The 26,272-nt window shown below is 47.7% G+C and overlaps 1 protein-coding gene across 2 annotated transcripts in view; it reads right to left on the bottom strand.

Annotated features, from left to right (window-relative positions):
• The window catches only part of ANO6 (anoctamin 6), a 128,105-nt gene that overhangs the window by 74,890 nt on the left and 26,943 nt on the right, over positions 1 to 26,272 (bottom strand). For both annotated transcript variants that reach the window (XM_024211865.3, XM_024211866.3), the window contains exon 2: positions 902 to 981. In XM_024211865.3, the coding sequence (XP_024067633.2) occupies positions 902 to 981 (80 nt within the window). The remainder of the gene's footprint in view (positions 1 to 901; positions 982 to 26,272) is intronic.

The raw sequence follows: 26,272 nt of genomic DNA, 5'->3' as shown, positions 1-26,272 counted from the left end.
CCCGCTTCCGGGAGCGGCGTGGGGCCACAGAATGCAGGCAGCCTGCCTGAGCGCCCCGCTGCGCCGCCGGAGTCATGGCAGGCCGGACAGAAATGTTAGACAGGCTGCATCCAGCCCATGGGCCATATTTTGCCCACCCCGTACTAGAGTAACTGGTAGCAATAGTAGGCTGTTATCCTCTGTGGACCATCCACTAGAATGGCATGACCCACACACTTTGCTAGTAGAATCCACAGCTTAAAAAGGAAAGTGTTAAGCAACTTAACTATGGGCAGCTACCAGCTTCCCTTATGATTACTTAGTACATTTATTTCTTGAACTGATTCCTGTGTTACTGAGGATGAAGTCAAGAATCCTCTTGTGTTGTTCTAGACCTAGTTGTTGTTGCAAGAAGCAATCTTCTAAGTCGTCTTAAAAAATTGCTCCTCTACACTTTGTCATATAACATTTGACACAACATGTGTATGTTGCTTAAAGCGATAGGCACCTTGTTAACACCTAAATCCAACAGTACTAAACATGCTCAGTAGAGTAATGAAACACAGAACACTTCTTCCTGGCTCATTCCAAATTACAGATATCCTAGAAATTAAGGGGGTATGTTTTCAGACCAGTTTGAGGCCTGACCTCCATATTTATGTGTGTAATCTGAGATCACATTTTGCACCTAAAGTGAAGTGTCAGTGCAAATCTGAGTAGCTGCAACTCCAACTTACATGAATCGTGGCCACAGTCTAGTTAGAGATGCAGCTATTCAGACTCATGCATGAATCTGAGCTGCAGGCACTAACTGCAACTGCAAAAGGAAAGCCACTCTTCTGGAAGCCTACCCTTAAATTCTACAAAACACTTTAATTTCATTGGAAATCTAAAGGTAAACTTAAAGTGAAAGAGTACTCACCCACTCTGAAGTATGAAGCTTTTGCTGGTCGGGTGCTGTTCCATAGCTGGGAACAATAGTCTGTGCCAGTTCTTCCAAGACTAAAAAACAAACAAACAGAAGTATAACATTGTAGTGCATTTTTTGTAGCTTTTAAATAAGTGGCTTGGTGGCAAAGTGCTTTACTGCACTTCACATTTTCAGGATTTGCTTAGTTTTGTCCTTCCACACTTTCAAATACAGTCAAGCTTGATTAATCAACATACATTTATACAGTTGGGATGATTCTTGACTCCTTTAGACTGATTTTGTCTATGGAGTTACACTAGCAAATCTGGATAAAGAATAACACCCTTAATTTTTATTTGGAGTAGAAGACTTTGTATTAGCACCTCATTGTTCATGGTGGAAGAAAGGTTATCATTAAAGCACCTTTACCCACATGCTAAATAGTACCTTACTCTGCAAGGAGCCCTGTTCATATAATATAACTGAAAAGCCAATGGGGTATTTGCCAACTTAGGCCTGGTTTACACTACGAGGTTAGGTTGAATTTAGCTGCGTTAGGTCGATTTTATAAGGAATGCGGCTACACAACCAACCCCGTTCCGACGACCTAAAGGGCTCTTAAAATCAACTGCTGTACTCCTCCCCGACGAGAGGAGTAGCGCTAGAGTCCACCTTCCTGGGTCGAATTTGGGGTACTGTAGATGCAGCGCTGTGCAATTCAATGGTATTGGCCTCCGGGAGCTATCCCAGAGTGCACCAATGTGACCACTCTGGACAGCACTTTCAACTCCGATGCACTAGACAGATACACAGGAAAAACCCCAGGAACTTTTGAACATAGGCGTGCGCAGCCCATTTCATTAGGGTGTGCACCCAGGGAACCTCGCCCTAGCCCTGCCATGCCCTAGCCCCGCCACCACCCTGACCCCATCCACGCCCTCCTACTTCCCGCCCCCTGACTTCACACCTCAGAACCTCCAAACCCCCCTGCTCCTTGTCCCCTGACTACCCCCTCCTGGGACCCCTGCCCCTAACTGCCCCCCAGGACCCCACCCCCTACCTAAGCCTCCCTGCTTTTTGTCCGCTGACTGCCCCCCTAGGACTCTACCTGTCCCCTGACTGCCCCGACCCTTATCCACACCCCCGCCCCCAGACAGACCCCCGGAACTCCCACGCCTATCCAACTGCTCCCCACCCCGACAGGACCCCCAGAACTCCCGACCCATACAACCCCCCCTGCTCCCTGCCTCCCCCAACTCCTCTTCACACCCCTGCCTCCTGAAAGCCCCCCCAGAACTCCCGACTCAGCTAACCCCCCCGCAGCTCCTTATCCCCTGACCACCGCCTCCAAAGACCCCCCCCATGACCCTCCTTGCTTCCTGTCCCCTGACTGCCCTGACCCCTATCCACCCCACGCCTCCTGACAGACTCCGGGACTCCCATGCCCCATCCAACCCCCTCCCCTGCTCCCTGACCGCCCCCTCCAGAGACCCCCGCCCCTAACCATCACCCCATAATCCCACCCCCTATCCAATCAGGGGCGGCAGGTTTGTATGATTTTTGGTGGTGCCCAAGCAGAGCTGTCCCAACCATAGGACGGATTGGGGCAACCGCCCTGGACCCCGTGCTTTGGGGGGGCCTTGTGCTTCAGGGGGACACAGGGTCCAGGGCAGCCTGGGGGCTTAGCGGGGAGCCTGGCCCCAGCGAGCAACCCGGCCCCAGCATGACCCACCCCTTCCCCCAAACCCCCACCACTGAGCAATGCTGGGAGCCAGTGGGGTGGAGCAGAGCGGGCTGGGGCCAGGTCACTTGCTGCTGCCAGCGCCAGACCCCCCGCTAACCCCCCAGGCTGCCCTGGACTCCTTGTCCCCCTGAAGAATATCCTGAGGCTCTCTCTGCCTGCAGCTCCCTCCCCGTCCCTGCAGGGGAGGTGCGGTCAGGCAGCTCTGGCACCGCCCCCCCACAGCTCCCATTGGCCGGAGTTCCTGGCCAATGGGCTGGGAACCAGGTCAGTGCTGGGTGCGGGGGGGGAGGGAGGCAGCGTACAGAGTTGCCCTGCCTCTGCCAAGACTCTCCCCTGCACGCAGAGATGCTGGGGAAGGGGGAGCTGCCCCCAAGGTGAGAGCGCCCCACCCCCCAGCCCAACCCACCCTGCTCCCTGTCCCCCGACTGCCCCCCGCCACTTCCAACCTCCCCCCCCAACCATGAGGGAGGCTTCTAGCAGCGTCTGGCTCAGTGCAGCGCCATACACGCTGCCCTGCGGGAGCACATAGCCCCGCCCTCCCACAGCTCTGCCTGCCCTGCATTAGGGTGTGCCCAGGCACACCCGGCACACCCCCTGCGCACACCTATGCTTTTGAATTTAATTTCCTGTTTGGTCAGCGTGGCGAGCTCAGCAGAACAGGTGACCATGCAGTCCCAGAATCACAAATGAGCTCCAGCATGGAGCGAATGGGAGACACTGGATCTGATTACTGTATGGGGAGAAGAAGCTGTGCAGGCAGAACTCTGATCCAGCAGAAGAAATGCTGATATATACACCAAAATCGCACAGGGCATGGTGGACAGAAAATTAAGGAGCTCAGGCAAGCCTACCAAAAGACAAAGGAGGCAAACAGTCACTCTGGGTCACAGCCCCAGATGTGCCGCTTCTATGATCAGCTGCATGCCATTCCTTATCACTACCCCACCACTGTCCATGGACACCTGCAAGGTGGCAGCCTCACGCAACACGGAGGAGGATTTTGTGGATGAGGAAGAGGAGGAGGAGGAGGAGAATGCGCAGCAGGCAAGCGGAGAATCCGTTCTCCCCGGCAGCCAGGACCTTTTCATCACCCTGGAGCCAATATTCCTGGATGCTGAAGGCGGAGAAGGCACCTCTGGTGAGTGCACATTTGTAACTACACTACAGGGGTTAAAAGCAATTGTGTTTAATGTTTGATTTTCCCTGAACAATTGGGATGAATTCACGGACAATATAGCTACTGGAAAAGTCTGTTAATGTGTCTGGGGATGGAGCAGGAATCCTCCAGGGATATCTCCATGAAGCTCTCCTGGAAAGCCTTTGCAGAAGGTTTCTGGGGAGGGCTGCCTTATTTTGTCCTCCACAGTAGGACACTTTACCACGCCAAGCCAGTAGCAAGTAGTCTGGAATCATTGCAGCACAAAACATGGCAGCGAATGGTCCTGGGTTTTCGTCGCATTCATGCAACATTCGCTCTTTATCTTTCTGTGTCAGCCTTAGGAGAGTGATATCATTCATGGTCACCTGGTTGAAATAGGGGAATTTTTGTAAGGGAACAGTAATCCCCTCTGTTTGGTGATCCCTGGAGCACAAGACCCCGGTCATGCTGGGCTGTTTGCGCTTGGGTAAAAGGGATCCTCCTGAAGAATAGCCTCGCGGGGGGGAGGGGTGTGCTGCACATCCACCCTAAAAGCAGTGTGCAGCTGAGCGGGCTCCATGCTTGCCGTGCTATGGCATCTGCACGGATTACCCAGGAAAAAAGGTACAAAACGATTGTTTGCTGTTGCTTTCAAGGCGGGAGGGAGGAAGGGAGGGAAGACTGACGATATGTACCCAAAACCACACGCGACAGTGTTTTTGCCCAATCAGGCATTGGGAGCTTAACCCAGAATTCCAATGGGCAGCAGGAACTGTGGGATAGCTACCCACAGTGCACCACTCCGTGAGTCGATGTTAGCCACGGTATTGAGGACGCACTCCGCCGACCTAATGCACTTAGTGGGGACACGCACGATTGACTATACAAAATCGGTTGCTAAAGATCAACTTCTATAAAATCGACCTAATTTCGTAGTGTAGACATGCCCTAAGGTACTACTCAAGGCTTGTCTATGTGAGAGATTTTAGGGGTGGAGGGTTGGACAGAGATCTTGCTGTACCGAGGCAAACTCTTATCTTAGATATGTTGCATCGGGGTAATAAGTAGCTTTCACCAGAGCAACATATCTACACAAGGAGTTTGTAATAGTGCAGCTACACTGGTGCAAAAAATCCCAGTGTCAACATTATCTCATTATGAGTCAGGGTGCCAGGATCTGGCTCCATGTGTACCAAGCATAGATAAACCCTGGCTGAGGTTGACTGTACTTGTTATGCAATAAGTTACCAGTGCCAGAGAATTCTTTATTTCAGGTCAAATGTGGTATAGGCAGTGACATTGCAACATTTACTCATGCCATTCTGTGAATGACTTCCATGTAACCTGAATGGATACCTTCCTAAGTATCACAAGCACAATAATATTAATGTACTGCCCTAAGCAATATCTTCCTCGCTTCTCTAGAATGGCATCCTGCAAAAGAATCTACATCCTGGTTCCAGCAATGTGAGACTTCTCTTCTAAAATTAAAATACAAAAATCAAGATGATTTAATGAAAGACACCACTCTGCACCTCTCAACACCATAATCTAATATTGACCGTCTATCGTTTGCCTACAGGCGGGAAAATTGGCTGCCAATTCAAGCACTTAGTGAATTATAAGCTAATTATCAACCCCAAGAAATGTGTTAGAGGCTAATTATCAGAATATTTATGAAAGGTGAATCATTGTGAGCCATCAGGATTGTGACCTTCCCTAAGCTTTTAAATATGAATTTGACATTATTCCATTTTCGGATTCTAAAAAGAAAAGCATCAAACAACACACACATTTGAGGTTAGAGAAGAATGGGTGAAGGGAGAGGGTTACTGTTCTCTCCCCCATGTGGGCCAGCTGCTTTGACTCTTTCTGCTATTTTTCATGCCCTACATGCCTTAAAAATGGAAGGGATGGCCTTCACCATGGAAAGGGTCACTGGGGCACCGGCACAGAAGTGCTGAGTGGGGAGTCTAGGCCCCAGCATCAACACTCGCCAACAGAAGTAGGCAACTTGACTAGATGGTGTTTTTAGAAGGCTATTTAAACAAGTATCAGATAAACAGGCGAGACTCACCAACCTCACTAGTACTTAAACTACATTATATATGCCCAGATCCTGAGGAGGTGTAAAGAGGTGTTACTCTGTTGACTATGCTGACTCACGCCAGCTACGGATGTGGCCCTACAGTGCTTGCTGATCCAAGATGTAAAAAGACTTTGAATAGTGTACCACAGAGGAGAATAATGTTTATGGTTCCAAAACTGCACATTGTTAAAGCCCCCGGTTGCTTATAGTTTGGTTGTGACTTTGTAGTAGATGTTGAGCCATCAGTTCTAGAGCTCTAGTGTGGTGATAGTATTTACTCCAGGGAGTAAAGCAAAAACAACTCCATGAATTTTCCATCAGCATAAGCTTCAGAAACATTTGAGTCATAATCTAAATATTGGCCCAATTGGATAATCAGAGTTGGTCAGCTCTCAAAATAACCATTTCTGAAGCTGATGGGGGAATTACAGAAAAATCTTAAACGCTGGCCAGTACAGGCAAACATAAAACAGGAAGGAGCCCAGCAGTACAGTTGAAATATCAGACACATACTAAATCCTATTACGGGTAATCAGATAACAATGATACAATTCAGCATTTACTGCAAGGTTACCACATATGCACATCATTATTCTTTTTGTAAAGGCTCAATCCAAACCAGTGTGTGAAAATGGGAATTACATATCTCCTACGTAAGGTTTGTGTTCATCACTTATACTCCTAAGCACCAGTGCTGCACAGAGTTAAAGGCCTCTGCATATTCTATCTCTGTCCGTGGAATATGTCTGAAATCCTATGGAGGAAAGACGGCAATTGCCTGTACTGCAAAAGGGGTAGGGACTAGGTGGAGAGTAGATATTTTGTACAGTCATTCACTCAAAAATTTGCATTCCATTATATTGAGCAAGCAGATGTGCAAAGTGGAAGCATGTGACAAGAAAATTTGCTCCAGCCACTGAACTGAAGTAATGAGAACCATATGTTAAAAGTGGGCTTGGTGCTGGGTACTCGTTATGTGTAATTGCATAGCATGCCTCAGTGCTGTCTAGAAATCACTTCAGCCACAATTGGAGAGAGACGGAAGTATGACATTCATGGTGGAAAGGGTCACACTTATACTTGCTCACAAGTACAAATAGTCTGGGACTCATCAGCAATAACCATCAGAAGTAGCACAGAATATCACTGTACAAATACATATACCTGAGGACTTGTCTACATTACCGGCTGGATCGACGGGCAGCGATCAATCCAGTGGGGGTCGATTTATCGCGTCTAGTCTAGACGCGCTATATCGACCGCTGAGCGCTCTCCCATCGACTCCGGTACTCCACCGGAGCGAGAGGCGCAGGTGGAGTCGACGGGGGAGCGTCAGTCGTCGACTTACCACAGTGAAGACACCGTGGTAAGTAGATCTAAGTACGTCGACTTCAGCTACGCTATTCATGTATCTGAAGTTGCATAACTTAGATTGATCCCCACCCCCACTGTAGACCAGGCCTGACACACCTTTTGTTGGAACATTGTCCAGTACAATGCTTGGGCCATGGGTAGGCCCCATGCAAAGAGGACCTGATCACTCCCACCAGCTGGGACACTGGCCCATAATCCCTCTTACTTCAATTTAAACAAGCATTTTATTGCTGGCACACACCCCCAATATCAGAGTACCCATACTACTGCTTCACTGTGTACTTAATGTCATCACCCCTTCAGGTATGCAAGTTCATTGCACTGAGCCTTTAGTAAAATAACATTTTTACCTTTTTATTACTTCAGTAGCATACCAACTACAGTTCATGCTTAGGTTAGCGTTTGTCAGCTACAGCTGTATGTAATATGTTGCTTGCTCAGCTAACTAAGGCTTTGCCTATGCTAGGACTTTTGTTGGTAAAACTTTTGTCAGTCAGGGATGTGAAAAAATACACCCCAACCGACAAAAGTTTCACCAACAAAAGTGCTGGTGTGGACAGCGTTATGTCGGTGGGAGGTGCTCTCCCGCCGACATAGCTACCACTGCTTATTAGGCGTGTTTTAATTATGCCTTTATAGACTAGCTACACAGGAGACCTTACAGTGGCGCAGCTACAGTGATACAGTTATGCTGCTGTAAGGTCCATAGTGTAGACCAGTGATGGGCAACTTGCGGCCCATCATGGTAATCTGCTGGCAGGCCGTGAGACAGTTTGTTTACATTGACTGTCTGCAGTCACGGGCGCCCACAGCTCCCTGTAGCCGCGGTTCACCGTTCCCGGCCAATGGGAGCTGCAGGAAGTGGCAGCCAGCACGTCCCTGTGGCCCGCGCCGTTTCCTGCAGCTCCCATTGGCCGGGAACGGCGAACCACAGCCATTGGGAGCTGTGGGTGGCTGTGCCTGTAGACAGTCAATGTAAACAAACTATCTTGTGGCCTACCAGTGGATTATCCTGACGGGCCGTGTGTGGCCCACGGGCCGCAGGTTGTCCACCACTGGTGCAGACAAAGCCGTAGTCTCAGAAAGAGAACACAAGAAATCTGATAGGTTTGTCTGGCCTGTGATCCTGCTCTGTTCTGATTTTTTAAGTGCCAATCCACCAATTCTTCTAGTTTTGGGTGGTCCTTTTTGGCAACATAAGTTTTTGTGTTTTTACATGGACAAAATTTCATCTGAATTTTCTCATTTTAATCCTAGTTTGAGTTCATTGCTCAATGACACTCATTGCTTTATTATATTCCTTCCAACAGATCCTACATCTCACTCAAACTATAGTTCCTAGATTTATATACACTACTTTATTAAATATGCTAACAATAGCTTACAAGGAAGCATGACCTACAAGTTAAAGACCAGAGGGTCAGATTCTGTGCTGCATCTCCTGAAAGATGCAACTCGGAAGGCACATTTCAAGAAGAGTGGGGAACAGAAGTCCCTTTATGGCATCTTTGTGTTGTCAAGATTTTGGGATGCTGTGGGGGAGAAACAACTTGCAGCGTAAGGTAGAGCAGAGTCAGGAGTTGCTCTAACTCTCAGTCTCCCCACAGCTGTCTATAGGTTACTCTGCAGCCAAGATTAGCCACACTGCAGAGTACACTGACCAGATCCCTGAACGTGTCCTTGACATGCCCTTATACCAGTATAAGACACTTATGAAGCTCTTTTACAGCCAATATACTGCTGTGGACAGGCTGTGGAAGGGGTCAGAATTTGGCCTCAGCACTGCATCAGGAGGCCTGGGTTCTGTTGTTGGCTCTGGCACAGATTTGCTATGTAATCCCAGGGAACTTTCACAGCCTTAGTTTTCCCATCTGTAAAATTTTGATATTTGCCTGCCTCAGAGGCATAGTGAGGCTGGATTTACCACGGTATGTAAAATGCCTTGAGAGCCTGTCACAGGGTAGCTGTCCCTTTAAGGGAAAATGGGGCCTCAGCTCACAAGTGACAAGATCAGTTCACCTCCCCAGGTGGGTAATGAATGAGGTAATGAGATTAACTCAGGCCAGGTGTCAGAAGGGAAGGCATGAAGGGAGAGATTCCTGGGTAGTCTGTGGAGAAGGGAGTTTTGAGTGGGAGCCTAACACTCTGAGTAGGAGGGCTGGGCCTGGGAATCCCAGGCAGGACAGAAGCCTGCAGAATTGCACCTGGCTGGATAAAGCAGCTGTAGGTGAGTGCTGCTGTGAATAAACTGAACTGAACACAGTTCTGGGAGGAGGACCTGGGCCTCCTGACTCAAGGAGTGTGAGGAACTTGAGTGACAACCAGAAGCTGGAGCAGAGAGAAGGAAGTGTCTTTTTTTTTTTTTTTTTAGTTTATGTAGACTCGAAGTAGGCCCCTGGCAGAGGACTTATGTCTCATACCTTTGGGACTGTGTGGTGTTGTTTGAATGTTGATAAAGGTAAACTGAGGTAATGTGCTGGCAGGGCCACCCTGGACTCGTGAAGGAATGACTAGGGGGTGGCTGACCCTGTTACAGAGCCTGAGATGGAAGGCACTATGGAAGTGTAAAATATTATTGCAATACAAAGTGTGTCAATTTATCATTTGGCTGCTTTTGTGTTGCAGTTTCACTGAAAATTAAAAATTTCTATTATGCAGCAGCTAGTTGATACTAACAGTAAGCTGTTTATCTGCTTTTGTAGTCTCTTTGCCTCATTTTTCAATCAAATAATTCAGTTTTACTTAGCATTACACTATTTCCATTTTATGATGGAGGATGGGTGAAATCTCATTGAATCTGATGGGTATAATAACCGTCCTTCACTCAGGATAAATGGAAGAAGTGGTTGGAGTAAGATAATTGAAACAACAGTAGCCACCACCTGAAACACAGGCCAAATGCAAGGCTGGTCGAAGGGGTTTTGCTAGGTATCATTTGATGGAGGTGTGCGTTGGTGAGCAGAAGCAGATTGAAGGAGCTTGGCTTATTTAGCCTAATGAAACAAAGGCTGAAGGGAGCTCTGATTGCTGTCTATAAACATGAGAGAGGGATAAACAGCAGGGAGGGAGAGGAGTTGTTTAAGTTAAGGGTCAATGTTGGCACAAGACCAAATGGATATAAACTGGCCATCAACAAGTTTAGGCTTGAAATTAGATGATGGTTTCTAATCATCAGGGGAGTGAAGTTCTGCAACATCCTTGCCAGGGGAGTAGTAGGAGCAGAAAACTTAACTTGTTTCAAGGCTGAGCTTGATAATTTTATGTAGGGGATGGTATGATGAGACTGCCTATATTAGCATATGGCCCATCTATGACTACTATTAGCAAATATCTCCAGTGCCTGGAGATGGGACACTACATGGGGAGGACTCTGAGTTACTACAGAGAATTCTTTCCCAGGTATCTAGCTAGTGGGTCTCGCCCATATCCTCAGGGTCTAATTGATCATCACATTTGGGTTGGGAAGGAATTTTTCCCCAGGTCAAACTGGGAGAGACCCTGGGCTTTTTTTTGCATTCCTCTGCAGTGTCAGGTACAAGTCACTAGCTGGTTTGAACTAGAACAAACAGTGAATTCTCTAAGTTTTTATACCAAGTTATAACTAAGTTTTTATACCAAGATTTGAGGACTCCAGTAACTCAGCCAGAGGTTACGGACCTATTACAGGAGTGGATGGATGAGGTTCCGTGGCCTGCGATGTGCAGGAGCTCAGACTAGATGATCATGATGGTCCCTTCTGGCCTAAGGCCTTGGCTACACGTGCAGATGTACAGCGCTGTGAGTTAATCCTGACTTCGTGCAGCTGAGTAGGGAAAGCGCTGCAGTCCGTCCACACTGACAGCTGCCCAGCGCACTGTCGTGGCCACATTTGCGGCAATTGCAGCGCTATTGGGAGCGGTGCATTATGGGCAGCTATCCCACAGACCACCTTTTCCCATTCTGGTGGGTTGTGGGAAGGGGGCGTGGGTGCGGGGGATTCTGGGTCCTGTCCCAATGCCCCGTGATGCATCGCTTCGCATCCCAGAAATTCCTTTGTTTCCGTCCACCTTTGGTGCCATCTTTCAACGGTTTCTGTGCAGCGCAATCTGTCTGCGGGAAATGGAGTACGAACTGCTGAGGCGTATGCTGACGAGTCTCGCCAGCACGTCACGTTTGGCTGTCGAACTATTCCTTAAGATCCAAAGTGACAGTGAGAGTGAGGAGTCCGACGATGCTATCGAGCCGCGTAACGCGTACGACACGAAATTGCTTGTGGCATTCACGGACATGCTCAGCACCGTGGAATGCTGCTTTTGGGCTCAGGAAACAAGCACCGAGTGGTGGGATCACATCGTCATGGAAGTCTGGGATGACGAGCAGTGGCTGCATAACTTTCGGATGAGAAAAGCCACTTTCATGGGACTGTGTGAGGAGCTCGCCTCCACCCTGCGGCGCAAGGACACGAGATTGAGAGGTGTCCTGCCAGTGGAGAAGCGGGTGGCTATTGCAGTCTGGAAGCTGGCAACTCCAGACAGCTACCGGTCGGTCACAAACCAGTTTGGAGTGGGAAAGTCGACCGTTGGAATCGTCTTGATGCAAGTTTGCAAGGCCATTAATCGCATCCTACTCAGAAGAACCGTGAGTCTGGGTAACGTGCAGGAAATACTGGATGGCTTTGCACAAATGGGGTTCCCTAACTGTGGAGGGGCGATAGATGGGACGCACATTCCTATACTGGCACCACCCCACCTAGGATCCGAGTACGTTAATTGGAAGGGGTATTTCTCTATGGTTCTCCAGGTGCTTGTGGATCACTGCGGGCGTTTCATTGACATTAACACAGGTTGGCCCGGAAAGGTGCATGACGCATGCATCTTTCGGAACACTTGGCTGTTCAGGAAGATGCAGGCCAGGACTTTTTTCCCAGAGCGGAAGATCACGGTAGGGGAAGTTGAAATGCCCATTGTGATCCTTGGAGATCCCGCTTACCCGTTAATGCCGTGGCTCATGAAACCCTACACAGGGAGCCTTGACAGCAGCAAGAAACGGTTCAACTACAGGCTGAGCCGGTGCCGAATGACTGTGGAGTGTGCCTTTGGCCGTTTAAAGGGCCGCTGGCGATCTCTGTATGGGAAGCTGGACTTGGCCGAAAACAGCATCCCCGCGGTTATATCCGCGTGCTGTGCCCTCCATAATATTTATGAAGGGAAGGGTGAAAGCTTCACTCAGGCATGGACCTCCGAGGTTCAACACCTGGAGGCTGAATTTGCACAGCCAGAGAGCAGGGCTATTACAGGGGCCCAGCGCGGGGCTGCAAGGATTAGGGATGACTTGAGGGAGCAATTTGAGGCTGAAAACCAGCAGTGATATCTGGTGTCCTGCACGGGAGTGAAGTGCAGTAGTTCCAATCTTTAGGAATCAGTGTTTGCTAAGCAGACAAGCAGACATGCAGTGCCTGTTTATTTCCTGAGCTAAGGAGTCTTTTACTTTATGCAATAATAAAGAATGTTTTCAAAGCCAAAGAATCCATTTATTGAAAAGAAAAAAAAATTTATTTATTGAAAAGAAACAAGGGGGTGGAGTGGGGAACAGTACAATCACAGATTCGCTTATGTCCTGTCTGGTGTGCTGTGCAGTGAGTGCTGCACTTCAGGACAGCTATACTGCATGGTGATGGGGGTTGAGTGCAGAGGGTAAAGGTCGTGGTTTTCAGGGCTGGGTGGTGAAGATACTGGTGTTGGAGGCAGCGGGTGATGTGAAGAACACGGAAGTTGGGGAAAGTGGGTTGGAGGTGACAGTGGGGCACAACGGAAAGAGTTTTGGGACAAGGGCTGTAGGGGGGAGGTGGCGTTTGCGGTACTGCTCCTCTTTCTGCATGGCTACCAGCTCCTGGATAGCGTCTGCTTGGCGCTCCAGGATGCTTATGAGCCTATCAGTGCTTTGCTGCCGGTGCGCGGTGCTTTGCCGCCGGTGCGCTGCGTTTTCCTGGCGGATCATGCTTTCTCTCTCCCTCCAGTTCTGTGCTTTCTCATTCTCTTTAATAGATTGCCGCATCACTTCTTGCACCATGTCTTCTTTGCTTTTTCGCGGTCTCTTCCTGAGTCTTTGCAGTCTCTGAGCAGGCGATAAGTGGGACGGCTGAGGTCTCAAGGTTGATGCAGCTGTATAGGCAAAATGCAACATTTAACAGAGGCAGCATTGTTTATACCAGACAGAGTAATGATTCCCCCAGCACTTAAGGAGTAGAAAACACACAGGGTCTACACAATAGCATAATTTTCCCGTCCAAAACAGAGCACACATATCCCACGGGAGCCTCAAAATGGTGAGTAAGGGGGACTGATTGTTTCAGGGCTGCACTGTCCTCTGGGTTTCTGTGCCTTGGGGAGAGCCAACAGTTTCAGGGGGCACCTACACTGAACACTGTCCCAACATTTTCCACAGGAGTTCGTCCTGGACGATATCTCGCTGCTGAGGGTGACCTGGGAAGCAAGGGAGGGTCTTCTACTGCAATGCGGCTTCTGTCCTGGCCCATATGCAGCTTGCCTGTGTGCAGCAATGGTCCCCCTACCCCTCGCGGCACAGTGGCACGGACACGTTAGCCTGGCTGGGACAAGGACCATGGTGGCTCTCCCGATAAACCTGCGCAAGCGCATTGCACACATTCTGGATGAGACATTCGAGGAGATTACCGAGGCCGATTACCGCGATGTGATAAACCACATCAATGCACTATTCCGCATCTAGGCATGCATGCCTAACCCTCCTCTCCCAAAGAGCCCGCACTGAAAAAATTCCTTCCCGAAAAAAAACCCGCTTACCGGGAACCTGCTCTTCTGTTTGTCCTCCACCAAGTACCGGCCGCTGCGACTGGCTACCTTCCTCCTGGCTCGAGAAGAGCTCCTGGCTGCATGGCTCCAGGGATTCGGGGTGTCTCCATCCGGCCCACCACCATCACTCCCGTTTTCCTCCTCCTCCTCCTCTTCCTCCTCCCCCCCCCCACACCGGCTCTGAAGTGTCCATGGTGGTGCTCAGAGTGGAGGTGGGGTTAACCCCAAGTATCGCATCCAGCTCTTTGTAGAATCGGCAGGTCGTGGGGGGAACACCCGAGCGGCCGTTTGCGTTGCGGGCTTTGCGGTAGGCACTCCGCAGCTCCTTCACTTTAATCCTGCACTGCAGGGCGTCCCGGTCATGGCCCCTTTCCATCATGTCCTTTGATACCTTCCCGAAGGTATCCTAATTCCTACGGCTGGAGCGCAGCTGGGACTGTACAGCTTCCTCTCCCCAAACACTGATGAGGTCCAGCAACTCGCCATTGCTCCATGCTGGGGCTCGCTTGGCGCGTGGAGGCATGGTCACCTGGAAAGATTCGCTGATAGCACTCCACGCCACGCCGGGCTGAGCAAACAGGAAGGGGATTTTTAAAATTCCCGGGGAATGTAAAGGGTGGGTCACATGGTTGGTTACCTGAGGCCAGGGCAGTAGAGTTTGAACTGATGACCAGAGTGGCTAGAACAGGCATTGTGGGATACTGCCGAATAATTCTGGAGGTCATTCACAGCGCATTGGGCGGCCACACTGGTGCTGCAACGCTGCAGCAGCAGCGCAATACTCACTATTCCTCTCGGAGAGGTGGAGTACATGCAGCGCTGCAACCACGGAGATACAGCACTGCAAATGCCTTGCCAGTGTGGACGGGGAGTGAGTTACAGCGCTGGGGGAGCCTTTACAGCGCTGTAACTCGCAAGTGTAGCCAAGGCCTTACACTCTGAGTCTTGGGAGAAAGCGGAGAAGTTTTTGGGAAGAGTGCTAACTGGAAAGAGGCTTGCAACAGAGAGCAAATAAACTGCCACCGGTTTGATTCTTACTGAGTTTGGGGAAACAGGATTTTGTGCACATTCTTGTATGCAATCCTCTTTATTTACAAATACCTGAGTCATCAATTTCTCCTTTTAACGGAAACAATCAGCATGACTGTATATTGACTAACTGCTTGGACGAAAAGGGGAATGATTATTCAGGCTTCTAAATTATAGCAGGGTGACAGATCTTCTATAGTTTAGGGTAAGACCAGCTTTCTGTTTAAAACTCGGTTGTTCTAAGTGTTCTAAAATCCATACAGTTGATCAGACTGGCTTGAATTTTGGTGTGCCTTACAGGGGCATGGGGAGTAAAACAGCTTTTTCTTAAAGTTGACATATTCTGGCAATTTGTGTGGAGCTGTGTGGTTTCCCCCACCCCCTCACAGATGGAGATCAAACTAAGGCTCATCGCACCAGGGTCTCAAATACTTGATGGTTATCGCAACAGAGTGCATGGCACCCACCAGCCCTTTGAGGAAATCAAATTAAAATATTATTTGAAAAAGTTTGCTTCTCCATTTAGGCACCCTGAGGCTTCAGCATCTGTTCACACATCTAATGCACTACATTGAACATACATTGAAAGAGAGGCTAACTATTTGGAAAACAACTCAGCAACCACAAGACCTGTGTGGCTCTGGGAGTATGCTATGGCTTAGAATTCAAGCACTGCAAGGTCAAATCTGGCTCAGGGCAGAAATCTGAAAAGGCATATTGTCTTTATCAAAGGGGGATTTTTATTTTGGTGAAATGTTAATTCAGTACAGAAGAATATTCAGAAGGCACTGAAATAAATAACGTATATAAATTAATATAATGTATTTAAATGAAGTATACTACATAAATGCTTGCTGGGAGTGAAGGGTGATTAGGGGTAGAAGAATATGCAGGGAGATGGGTTGAGAGAATCACATGATGGGGATTAGACACAGTGATAGGGGTACGGAGGGAGACTTGGGCCAGGGGTGCCTGTAAGCCCCACATTCCACTACTATGTATTTGTCACATTCGGGGGGTCACTCAACCAATCTCCAGGGGTGTGACAGAGGTAAGGTCGCCCTGTAATAGCTAATGCCCTTCCAAAACATTGAGCTCAGCAAAACTCAAATATCTGAAAACAAGGAAATACAAAATTATGCTAAATGCCCACATAACTTTAACTCTGCCCTCTTTGAGCAATGCCCCAATACATGCATCAATCTCTTTTTCTCTGTCTTTTCACTACAATGGATAGGTGTTACTTGCACTTATCCTCCTAGCCTTAAACACTGAGCCTACTTCCCTGGCAGAATACCACTCTGGTAAAATGTAACCACCATTTTGTACCCTTTTATACCCCCTTCAGACTTGCACAGAGGATACCGCCTAAACCTATACTTCCCCCTACCCATCACAGAATCCACAGATTGCTGTCATATTCCACTATACTACTGACAGTACCCCTGTCAAAAAGACCTCAGTGCCCTGTTACTGACACAGCCTACACAATTCTGTATTGAAATGATGTAGACTGGAACCTCAAGGTGCACATGCACTGTTGATAATAAGGCGGGGGGCGGTGGTGCTCAGACCCAGATCTCCTCATATCACAGCTCTTCCAAACTGCTCCATCTTATCCTTCCACTGTTCAGTACAGCTACACCTAAGGGCTTGTCTACACTTAAATTTTATAGCGCTCTAACTTGCTGGTTCAGGGGGGTGAAAAATCACCCCCCTGAGAGCAGCAAGTCTGAGTGCTTTAAAGCGCTAGTGTAGACAGCCATGCTGCCAGCGCTCGGAGCTAATCCCCTCGTGTAGGTGGATTACCAGGAGCGCTGAGAGAGCTCTTTCCCAGTGCTCGCGAGTGACCACACTTGCACTTCAAAGCGCTGCTGCGGGAACGTTCCCACGGCAGCGCTTTGAAGTTTCCAGTGTAGACATACCCTAACACCGTGCATGCAGATAATTCCCAATGGTGATTCCCAGCTTCAGGGGCGTAGTTAAGGTTATGTGGGTGTTTACCTTAACTCTGCATTTCCTGGTTTTCAGATGTTTGAATTTTGTGGCACTCAGCATTCTGGAGGGGCATGAGCTATCACTGGGATAGTAATAACTTACCCCTGTGTTACTGAAGTTTTTTGCCATTCAATTATCTAGAGAAGCCAAACCAATCAGAACAGAATTACTCCGAGCACCAAGATCTCTCTGCACAATACTGATCACGTGCAATCTTAAAAACTGAGTTCTTCGCTTCAACCCCGTCAGACACCCCCAGCCACGGCAACGAGTAAGACACCTACTGTGTAATCACTAATACAAGTCCAGTCTGCCAGTACTTTCAAGTCCCCAATGTCCTCAAACGTTGTTATTTTGCCATAAATGTCATCTCTCACTTTCCTGAGAGTACCTGGTAAGTGAGAGCATTGACACAGCAGTTTAAAAATAACACAGTCCAAATCCTTCACTCACAGGGGAAAAAAAGAAATGGAACACTGCACTCTCATGGGGTACAATCTACTCCTGAGCAAAGGGTCAATACAAAGCCTATACACCAGTCAGCACCTGCTGAGCCTTTCAGTGGGATTTGCCTGCTGCACAGGCTTTATACTTGTGCCCTCTGCACATGGGAAGAATTACAGACAATTATTTAGGGGAATTCACTGGCTGACTTAATTAAAAACGTAATCGTACATTTTGAGACAACTGGGTAACACCAGTTTAAGGTTTTGGAGGGAAACAGAGGTACCTACTAACCTAATAGAAATGTCACAAATTAATAAACCCAATAAACATTTACAGTTAGTAAGTAAAATACAATAAGTTTTTATGTGAATTTAAATATTCCCCTGCAGTGGTCAGTCTAACCGCAGTAGCCCGGTGCTACTTCATCAGAAGCAGTATATGAAATGGATTAGTCCATTATAATTGTCCAAATTGAACGGAATGACAAAATAAAATAAAGGGGTCAACAGATCTAGATTTGCAGCTACTGAATGGAGTCAGATGGTCCTGGCTCTGTTCTGTTCATTTGGTATAAGCTGCAGTGTCTAAATGTAGTGGAATCCTAGGGCTTTCTTTCAGGATGCTCCTTACTAAGGAGTGCTAATCGTGTGACTTTGAATTTCCTAAAAGAGGGACTGATGTTCCTATGTTGGTATCCGATCACACCAGTGGAAGAGTCTCCATCAAGGTAAGCAGATGAGCCTACCTCTAGGGCACAGGTCACTGACACACAAAGAAGCAAAGAGCTTTCTGAAGACTACCCCTTGCTCACAAGGCCACATCTCACAGGAGCTCTGGGAAGGGATAAAGAATGATACAGGGATACAATCTGGCTCCTGAAATGAAGTCTATTCTGCAGCTTGTTGTCTAAAAATCGTACCTCACTCCAGAAGACCGTGGGATGACTATGAGTGGTCTCTCCCCGATTCTGAGGAAACCAAAGTTCCACAGATGAATTACTTTGAGCTGGTTCTGTTGAAGGGATAGGACTAATACTCAGGCAAAGGCATCTCCTAGCAAAGGATGGCTATCCGCACATCAGACATGAGGAACTGACAATTGTTGTTTCTCTCACAGAAGAGGTAATGCGAATATCTGCCAGTACATATCTACTGGAGTCTGGCTTCCTCAAAGTCTACAGAGCACATGTAGTATTTGGGGAGAGATTGGTGCACTGCCTGAAATGGGTTTTATGCATCTGCTCACTCTAAAGAAGAGACCCTAGGCTAGGTCTGAAGTCCCCTGACTTTTTGGTCAATAGAAAAATGATATTAATTAAAGCCTAGAACCTTGTTCTGGCATTTTAGAAGGTAAACATGGCTTGTTGCTTTAAGCTAGGATCTCAAGCACACTTGAAGACCAGTGGTGAGAGAGGCTGAATCTGAAGATGTAACTGTCCTGGACTACTGAAGGAATTCCCACTGAAATAAAGGGGGTCTCCCTAAACGTGTGAGGATTTCCCTTTTCCAAGTACTAGTATCTAACTGAGGAAGGCTGAAGATGCAATTAAAAAAAAAAAAAGCTGTGCACCATAGGGCCATGGAGTCAATTGAGCTGTGCATGAGCAAAGGATGAGCTGAACATATGCTGATATAAGGTAACCTGACAGGGTATACCAACCCTGCATTGGGGAGGTGAGGGTTAAAGAACTGTTCTGGGCCCAGGAGGCCACACCCTCTTGCCTGGAAGAGTGGAGGGTGATGACTCACCAGGGCCAGTGGGAGAGACACCGGATACATACTGGAGGGGAATACAAGAGAATCCCATGTCCAGCTCATGATGACCCCAGAGCGACTGGAACAAGGATAGGAAGTGACCCCAAAGCATGCTCCCTGGGTATCAGGCCCTGAGCCCTGTACGAGGGCTACTGCTGCAAAGGGCCCTGAGTCGGAAACTGCTGGAGTAGGGTGGACCCAGGTTCCCCTATCCCCCCTTGCCAGTAGATGATGCTACCCCTGAACTGTAGCCACTGGGCGGAGTGACCTTTGGTCTCTTGCCAGTGGGAGACACTACCTTGAGCTATAACAGACAGAGAAATCGACCCTTGGACTCTCACCATTAGGCGACACATCTTGGAGTACTGCCACTTGGCATTCTGCCAGCCCAGACCACACAGCCAACTCCAACAGGTAGGAATTGGAGCATTTGCTTACAAAGCTTCAACATTTGTTTCAAAGTTACAGGATGGGGTGAAGGGAATGACGACCTGAGGAAGACTTCCAGAGTACACACTATTTTCCCAGTCATGGGTAAAACTCTGAATTCATAGCCACCAAAAACTACTCGTTAGTTCAGGAGATAAGATACTCTAACTTACTGTCTGTTTTGGGGACTGTGTAGATGGGGGGGAGGGGTGATACTGAAGTAGTGAGACGTGATCTTTACCTTTCAAGAGAAGGCAAAAAAAACCCCAAAAACCTGAGGAAGAGGGGTGGGTTGCAATATCAACACCAGAAGTAAGGGAGTCTTCTTTCCTCCTTGTTAGGTGGACATGTATCGCTATTTGTCAGGATCTTCTCAATTGTTAGATATTATCTGGGTAACGAGAACAGTTGTTCTCTAGGATAAACTATTTTCAGAACTCACCTGTGAGCCCGGCCATTATGATCAAAGATTATAAAGGGACCTTTATCAGGAGTTTACATTATTTGCTTTATTACACTTGTGCAGGTCTTAGCTTAAAAATACATGCTACTAAAACCTGTGCTCCACTTTATATAGGGGCATGTATTTAAAAATGAAATTGATTTTTTTCTTTCTAATGGGCTGTCTTATGTATGCAGTATTTATAGTTAACAAGGTCTTACCACTTTTTAATATTAAAACTTAGTTCTCTCCTTATGGTCACTTACAGCTCCTTATAAGGGTGGGTAAGAAATAGATAGCAATTAGTAATGCCACAATGGCTTTTAAACTATTGGTAAATTACATTGTTAGCATAGTCACAAACCGCATGTGTGTAGGTATTGTTAAACCAAAGACTAATCTACATCACCTAATAAACATTTATTTTAGTTTCAGAATATGCAACCTGTATGTAGTAACACACACACACAACTCAATCTTAAAGGAAGTGCAATGGCTGTCTCGGAAGACTCTTCTTTTTTGTTTGGAAGACTTATTTTTAAGGGGTTTTTCCTCCTCCCTCCCCCCAACAGCTGTACAAACAGAGCACTGAGACCAGATGATTAGAAATCCAAAACTAAAATATCTGCTAAGGCTAGCCATAAAGACAAAGACAGTTCTGTGTTGGGAATATAAATACAAAGAACACCAGTATAAAGCCCTGTTGCCTGAAACTGGTCCGAGCCAAGGTAACTCTTAAGAAAAGGAAGATGCAACTCGCTGATTGTTATAAAGTGACAGATGATGGAAATGATTATGCTAACTGTAGTGCTTGTACATTAAAAAGGCATGGGACTGGAATGTTTAGGGATTCAGTAACCAATTATTGCTCAATTCTTGTGTCCAAACCTTGATTTGAAAGTTGGCCACTTGCCCAAAGACTGGGAAAGGCTCTTAACTGCCTGTTTGTAGGCAATGCTGACTCATCAGAAAAACAAAGGGCCTGACTCTTTTTCCATTGAAGTCCATGTCAAAACTCCCATTTATTTCAATGGGAGCTGGATTGGACCCGATGTTAGTTTATATAATGGACCATGGGCCAGAGTAGATTAGTTCCACTGCTATAAATCCAGAGTAACAGCAGTGAAACCCAAATGCTGATGCCAGATCTTCATTGGGGTAATTCAGACCAGAGTTGAAACTCCAAAGTAAATTCTACCGATTTATACACGACACAATCTCAATGGGGTGCACAAGGAGTAAATTAAAGCAGAAATTGATTCATTAGTTTGGCAGTGGTAAAGACCCATGTTAGAGGCCAAGCAGTTATTCCTCCTGCAACGTGGTAAAGAATTATTACAAGTTTCATGTATCACTAAGGCCAAATCTAGATGAGGAAAACAGCTTGTTTTAAGTTCTGTTTAACACTATTTAAAGCCTGTTACAAATAACAATGCAAGTCATGTTTAAAAAGATGTTTATCTGGTGTGGTCAAACCTAGGGCATAATGGAATAAACTGATTAGGAAATTCAAAATCCTTCCTGTTGACATAGGCCTGCCTTGTTCCCTGAGAGCAGCGCATTGAGAGAATATCCTCCACACATGGATCTCCCTTCATCTTTGTGTGGGCTCAACCGTCTCTGTGCCATGGTCCTCGAGTCTCCACTGAGAGCCTCTGCAGGGCTGGGGATATGGACTGGAGGAGGGTAGAATAGTAGCCATGTTACCTGACTCCTTTCCCCTGAATACCAGACAGAGTCTGCTGAGATGCAACCCAGTCTTCTCTTCTCCAAATCATGCTCTGCATCATGGAGACCACCTCCATTTTTAAAGGGGATATCTGAGGTAGTGGGGAGGTCCTGGCTAGGCTGCCAGGAAGCTGGGGGATTAAGGATGTGAAGAAAGGTGCCCAGAGCTAGTACAGAGGGCTGTGAGCTTCTGGGCTAGTGGACTCATGAAATTTGGAAGCTGAATCAAGCACCAGTGTGTGATTTCCCCCTCCAAGAATAAATTTCCTAAGGGGAAGACATCTTCTAGTCTGGCCTTGTGGGGATGGGATTTCATTTCTCCCATTCAACTACCTTGGGAGGAATGAGAGGCATGGTTTACACTGCAAGCACTACAACACAGGATGAAATCCAGAATCCGTTGAAGTCGATAGCAAAATTTCCATTAACTTAATTGGGCCAGGATTTCAATCTACACTGCTAGATTAGATAGCGATTGGGTTCCTAGACTTCCATATAATAGGTGGTGCATGTACCAATGCCCGTAGTTAAGGTTGCCTGACACTTTCCATTATAGGACCCTCTTTTCGCTTGTTTACAACTTTGCCACAATTAAGCCAGTCAGGCTCAAATGTTTCACACTGGGTGCCTGCCTCAGGACTGATTTTTTTTTTTAAAGTTGCAGCTATAATAGTCCAACCATTTCTGAAAACAATACTAAGAAGAATGTGATTTTTTTTGCCCATTAAAAAATAAATGCGTACAGCTGTTCTATTGAGAAGCTCTAGAGTCCCTGGCTCTGAGGCAAAAGCTTGAAATTTGGTAGGGGGGGTTCCCTTTGTGCCAGATTTACCCTCTTGCAGTCCCCATGAAAATTCACCCAAATTAAGAGCTTTCCAAAAAAAGAAAAAAATCTCAATTCACACATGTTCAGTACAGTGGCAGCTACATTTCCATCTGCAGGGACATGTTCCACCCTAGACTCAGCAGGTCTTTCCCTGCAATTACTTCTCCTTGCTGCCAAAGTCTGCTGTGGCACAAGAACTGAGAGTAGAGAGACCGACTGAGGGAGCATGGGAGAAAAAGAGCAGCCTGATTTCAAAGAAGAGGAATAAAGGAGGGGGGAGGCTGCAGGAGCCATTGGGGATGGGGAGATAATAAAACCACTGGAGGGTGCAGGATGTGAGTATGTAAGTTCATGATAGGCAGAGGTGGGGGACAGGGACAAACTAGGGGCAGAAAGATCTGTAACCACTAGAGCACTCTGTGCTTCAGAATCTGGAATAGAACCCTGGAATCCTAAATCTCCACAGTCCACAAATACTTGTGAAACCCACTGCTAAAGTCTGTCTCATCCCCTTCTAGTGGCTGGGCCATATAGAGCATAGCCTATTACTGCTACCAGTTACTCCATTAGTTCAAGTGGTATATGTATGTGCTGTGGATCTAATGGTCCAAAAGTTGCTGATGAACCAAGCTGGGGGTCAGTATAGATCCATGTGATAGAATTTCTATTTTGTTTTGCTTTTCAGGTGCTTTTTAAATAGAACATTAAACCTATATTCAAAGACCATTAAGTTTTCAAAATCAAATACGAGTTATGAAATAGCAGACTTGAGGCTGCTTGTGAAACCTTAATTCAGCCCCTTATGCATTATGAACAGTCTTTAACTGCATATCTTATTTTGTTCCACTGGAACCATGCCTCACTCAGGGCACAGGCTTATTTCGTCCCTATGTATGTGATGGATCGCTGACGGGGATTCACCTAGTAAACCAGAAGGGCCTTTCCCTCTTCTGAGAGAAAGGACCAGGAAAAAAACGAACAACACAGGGATCAACTAATTCCAGGGGACAACAAATGAAAAAACCAGGAATCGGAATGAGGGTCAGAGGTTCACAATCAGAATTCCAGAAAGGGACACTTAGCAGAGAACCCCAGACAGCACCACTGCTCCTTGAAAGAGTCCAGGGACCTAGCGGATGGAACTCTGTACGCAGGCGTGAACAGACAAGTGCACAAAATTACGCTCCATAATCACTGCTGCAAGGAACACTCTCCCTCATCCCCATCCAGCCCACTCTTCCTTGATTTATGTATGGCCAACTTGGCCAATGCCAGGAGGAGGTTGACAAGGAGGCCCCGCAACATATGGAAAGTGCATAAATAAAAAAGTGTGGGGAAAAGTGCAGCCAGAACGCAGGAGATGGAAAAGGGGAGGCAGCCTGGTGTACTGTACATATGGATGTACTACCAGGATCTCCCTCTTACCACAAGAAAACAAGTGTCAAGGGAGTCTGAAAACTGCATCAGCAACACATCCATTGTCATGGTTCCATGAAGGAGCTGCCAACTTATATCCCCAATGGGCTGTGTAACCAAGGTGGAATATAGACTTGCCCACCGCTGCTCGTTGCCCTCCAGATGTGGCAATAGGTCCTGCCATTTTGCATGAGGGCAGGACACAACGGTGAGGAAATGAATAGCACGGAGCACAAGTGCATATAGCTGTTCCCGTGATGTGGCTTAGAAGCAGACTGATTGGATCTTACTAAGTCTGCTCACATGGGAGGTTCAAAGCAGTCCGGGCACCCCCCAGGGCAGGGGCCCAACACCAACCTCTGGAGGGACTGGGGAGATGGTTGGCCAGGGTCCACTATGCTGCAGGACTCACTTGAGGAAAGCTACTGAGGCAGGTGGCAGAGCAGCCTTTGGCTCCTGGAGCACATGGTGGGGGACTCACAGGGTGGACAATCCCATACACGGGGCAAGTGTACCGGGGTTCATCCACTCCCACCGACCATGGTCCAGGAGGTCTCCAACTTTGGTGACACCAGCGAGGACCAACCTCTGGTGCACCGAGGAGACCTCTACCACCTGAGCCACAAGATGTGGACTGTGGAATAGAGGTTCAGTGAGCAAGTCCTCAGCCGTGCAATGCACCTGGCTGTGGAGACCAACGTTCAGATTCTGAGGAGTTCCTGATAAAAAAAAAAAAAAAAAAATCTCAGAGAAACTGAAGAAGACCTCTCAGATGGAGATAAAAGAGCTGCCTGTCATATAAGAACCCTCGGATGCACCAGAGGACTACAAGCACTAAACAGAAATCTCTGCAGGGCCTGAAGATGGGAAGTATGCAGCAGATTGCAAAAGCATACCAGGCCCTGCCCTTCCTCTTCCAGAGGGAGGCTCAGGAGACCTGCAGAGACTCAATGCTTCCCTGGCCTAAAAAACTCCAGAACTTCCCTCTGGAGTTGGCCAGGGTACCTACGAGTGGGCTCAGGGTGTTGAACCGGTGCTAGAGAATGGACAGGACCATTTGGTTAACAACCAGTGCCCTCCTCCAAAGGAAAGATTGCACGTAGTGGAGGTTCAGGTTCTCGCACCCGATGGGGAGAGCAACTATGGGGGAGACCCGTACCCTCTGGAGGGAAGGGCACTCCCGGGGCAGGGCGGTAAACGCTGAAAGGGAAAGGAAAGGGGATTACAAGGGAGCCTGTGAAAGGGCAGGGCAGGGCCAAAAAGGGGAATAAGGGTGGGGACAAACAAACAGACCAAACAATCACAACAGGGGAAGGGAGATCCTCAAACAAAATACACCAAAATGAACAAAGGGAAAGGGCACCAAAATGGAGGGCAGGCCACGCCACAAGCTGGAACTGGGGAAACAACAACACCGACAAAAAGCTGCTGCTACTAGGAGACTACAGGCAGCAGAGGGGGAGCCTAGCTGCAGCAACAGCCGCAGTCAAGACAATCTCCCACCACCAATGCCTGGAAGAGTCGTATGAGCAGAGCAGCCACACATCTTCCTCCAGCTCCAGCAGCTGGAGTGGCAGCAATAGTGGCTCTACACAACAAGGAAGTGTGCAGGATGCACCTTCTCTGGGAACGAAGCTGGGTTGGGTAGTGAAAGAGGCCGTTGTTTGTAGGCCCCTACCTCATTTGTGCCAGAAGCTGGAAAGTGGGTACCTATTGTGGTTCCCGGGGACAGCGTGCCTAAATCTGCCCAAAGCTAAAATCCCACCCCTTCAACAAAGGGGGAGAAGCCACTGAACCTAGGCCACAAGTAAATACTTGGGACAACAAATGAAAAAACAGGATCAGGAGTGAGGTCAAAGGTTGAAAATCAGGGATCTGTAGGGAGACACCAAGCAGAGAACCCCCGACAGCACCCACTGCTCCTCAAAGGCATCTAAAGAGTCAGTGGACACTGCCTGGAAAGTATGTTGTGAATGAGGAAGGGGATTAAAGGAAGAGAAAGGATGGTTTTATGGTTAGGATAGTTTGAATGCTGCCCTGGAGAACTCATTCTAGCCCTGCCTCTGCCAGAATTGCTATGTGATGCTAGGGCTAGGCAAGTCACTTAAATAACATTTGTCCCAGGGGGCTACTAAATGTGATTCTCGTTTTCTAGATACT

Source organism: Terrapene carolina, unplaced genomic scaffold, assembly GCF_002925995.2.
Source record: "Terrapene carolina triunguis isolate 2854851 unplaced genomic scaffold, T_m_triunguis-2.0 Scaffold68, whole genome shotgun sequence".
Classification (NCBI taxonomy): domain Eukaryota; kingdom Metazoa; phylum Chordata; order Testudines; family Emydidae; genus Terrapene; species Terrapene triunguis.
The sequence above is the reverse complement of the archived record's forward strand: the minus strand, read 5'-3'. Positions and strand labels throughout refer to the sequence as shown.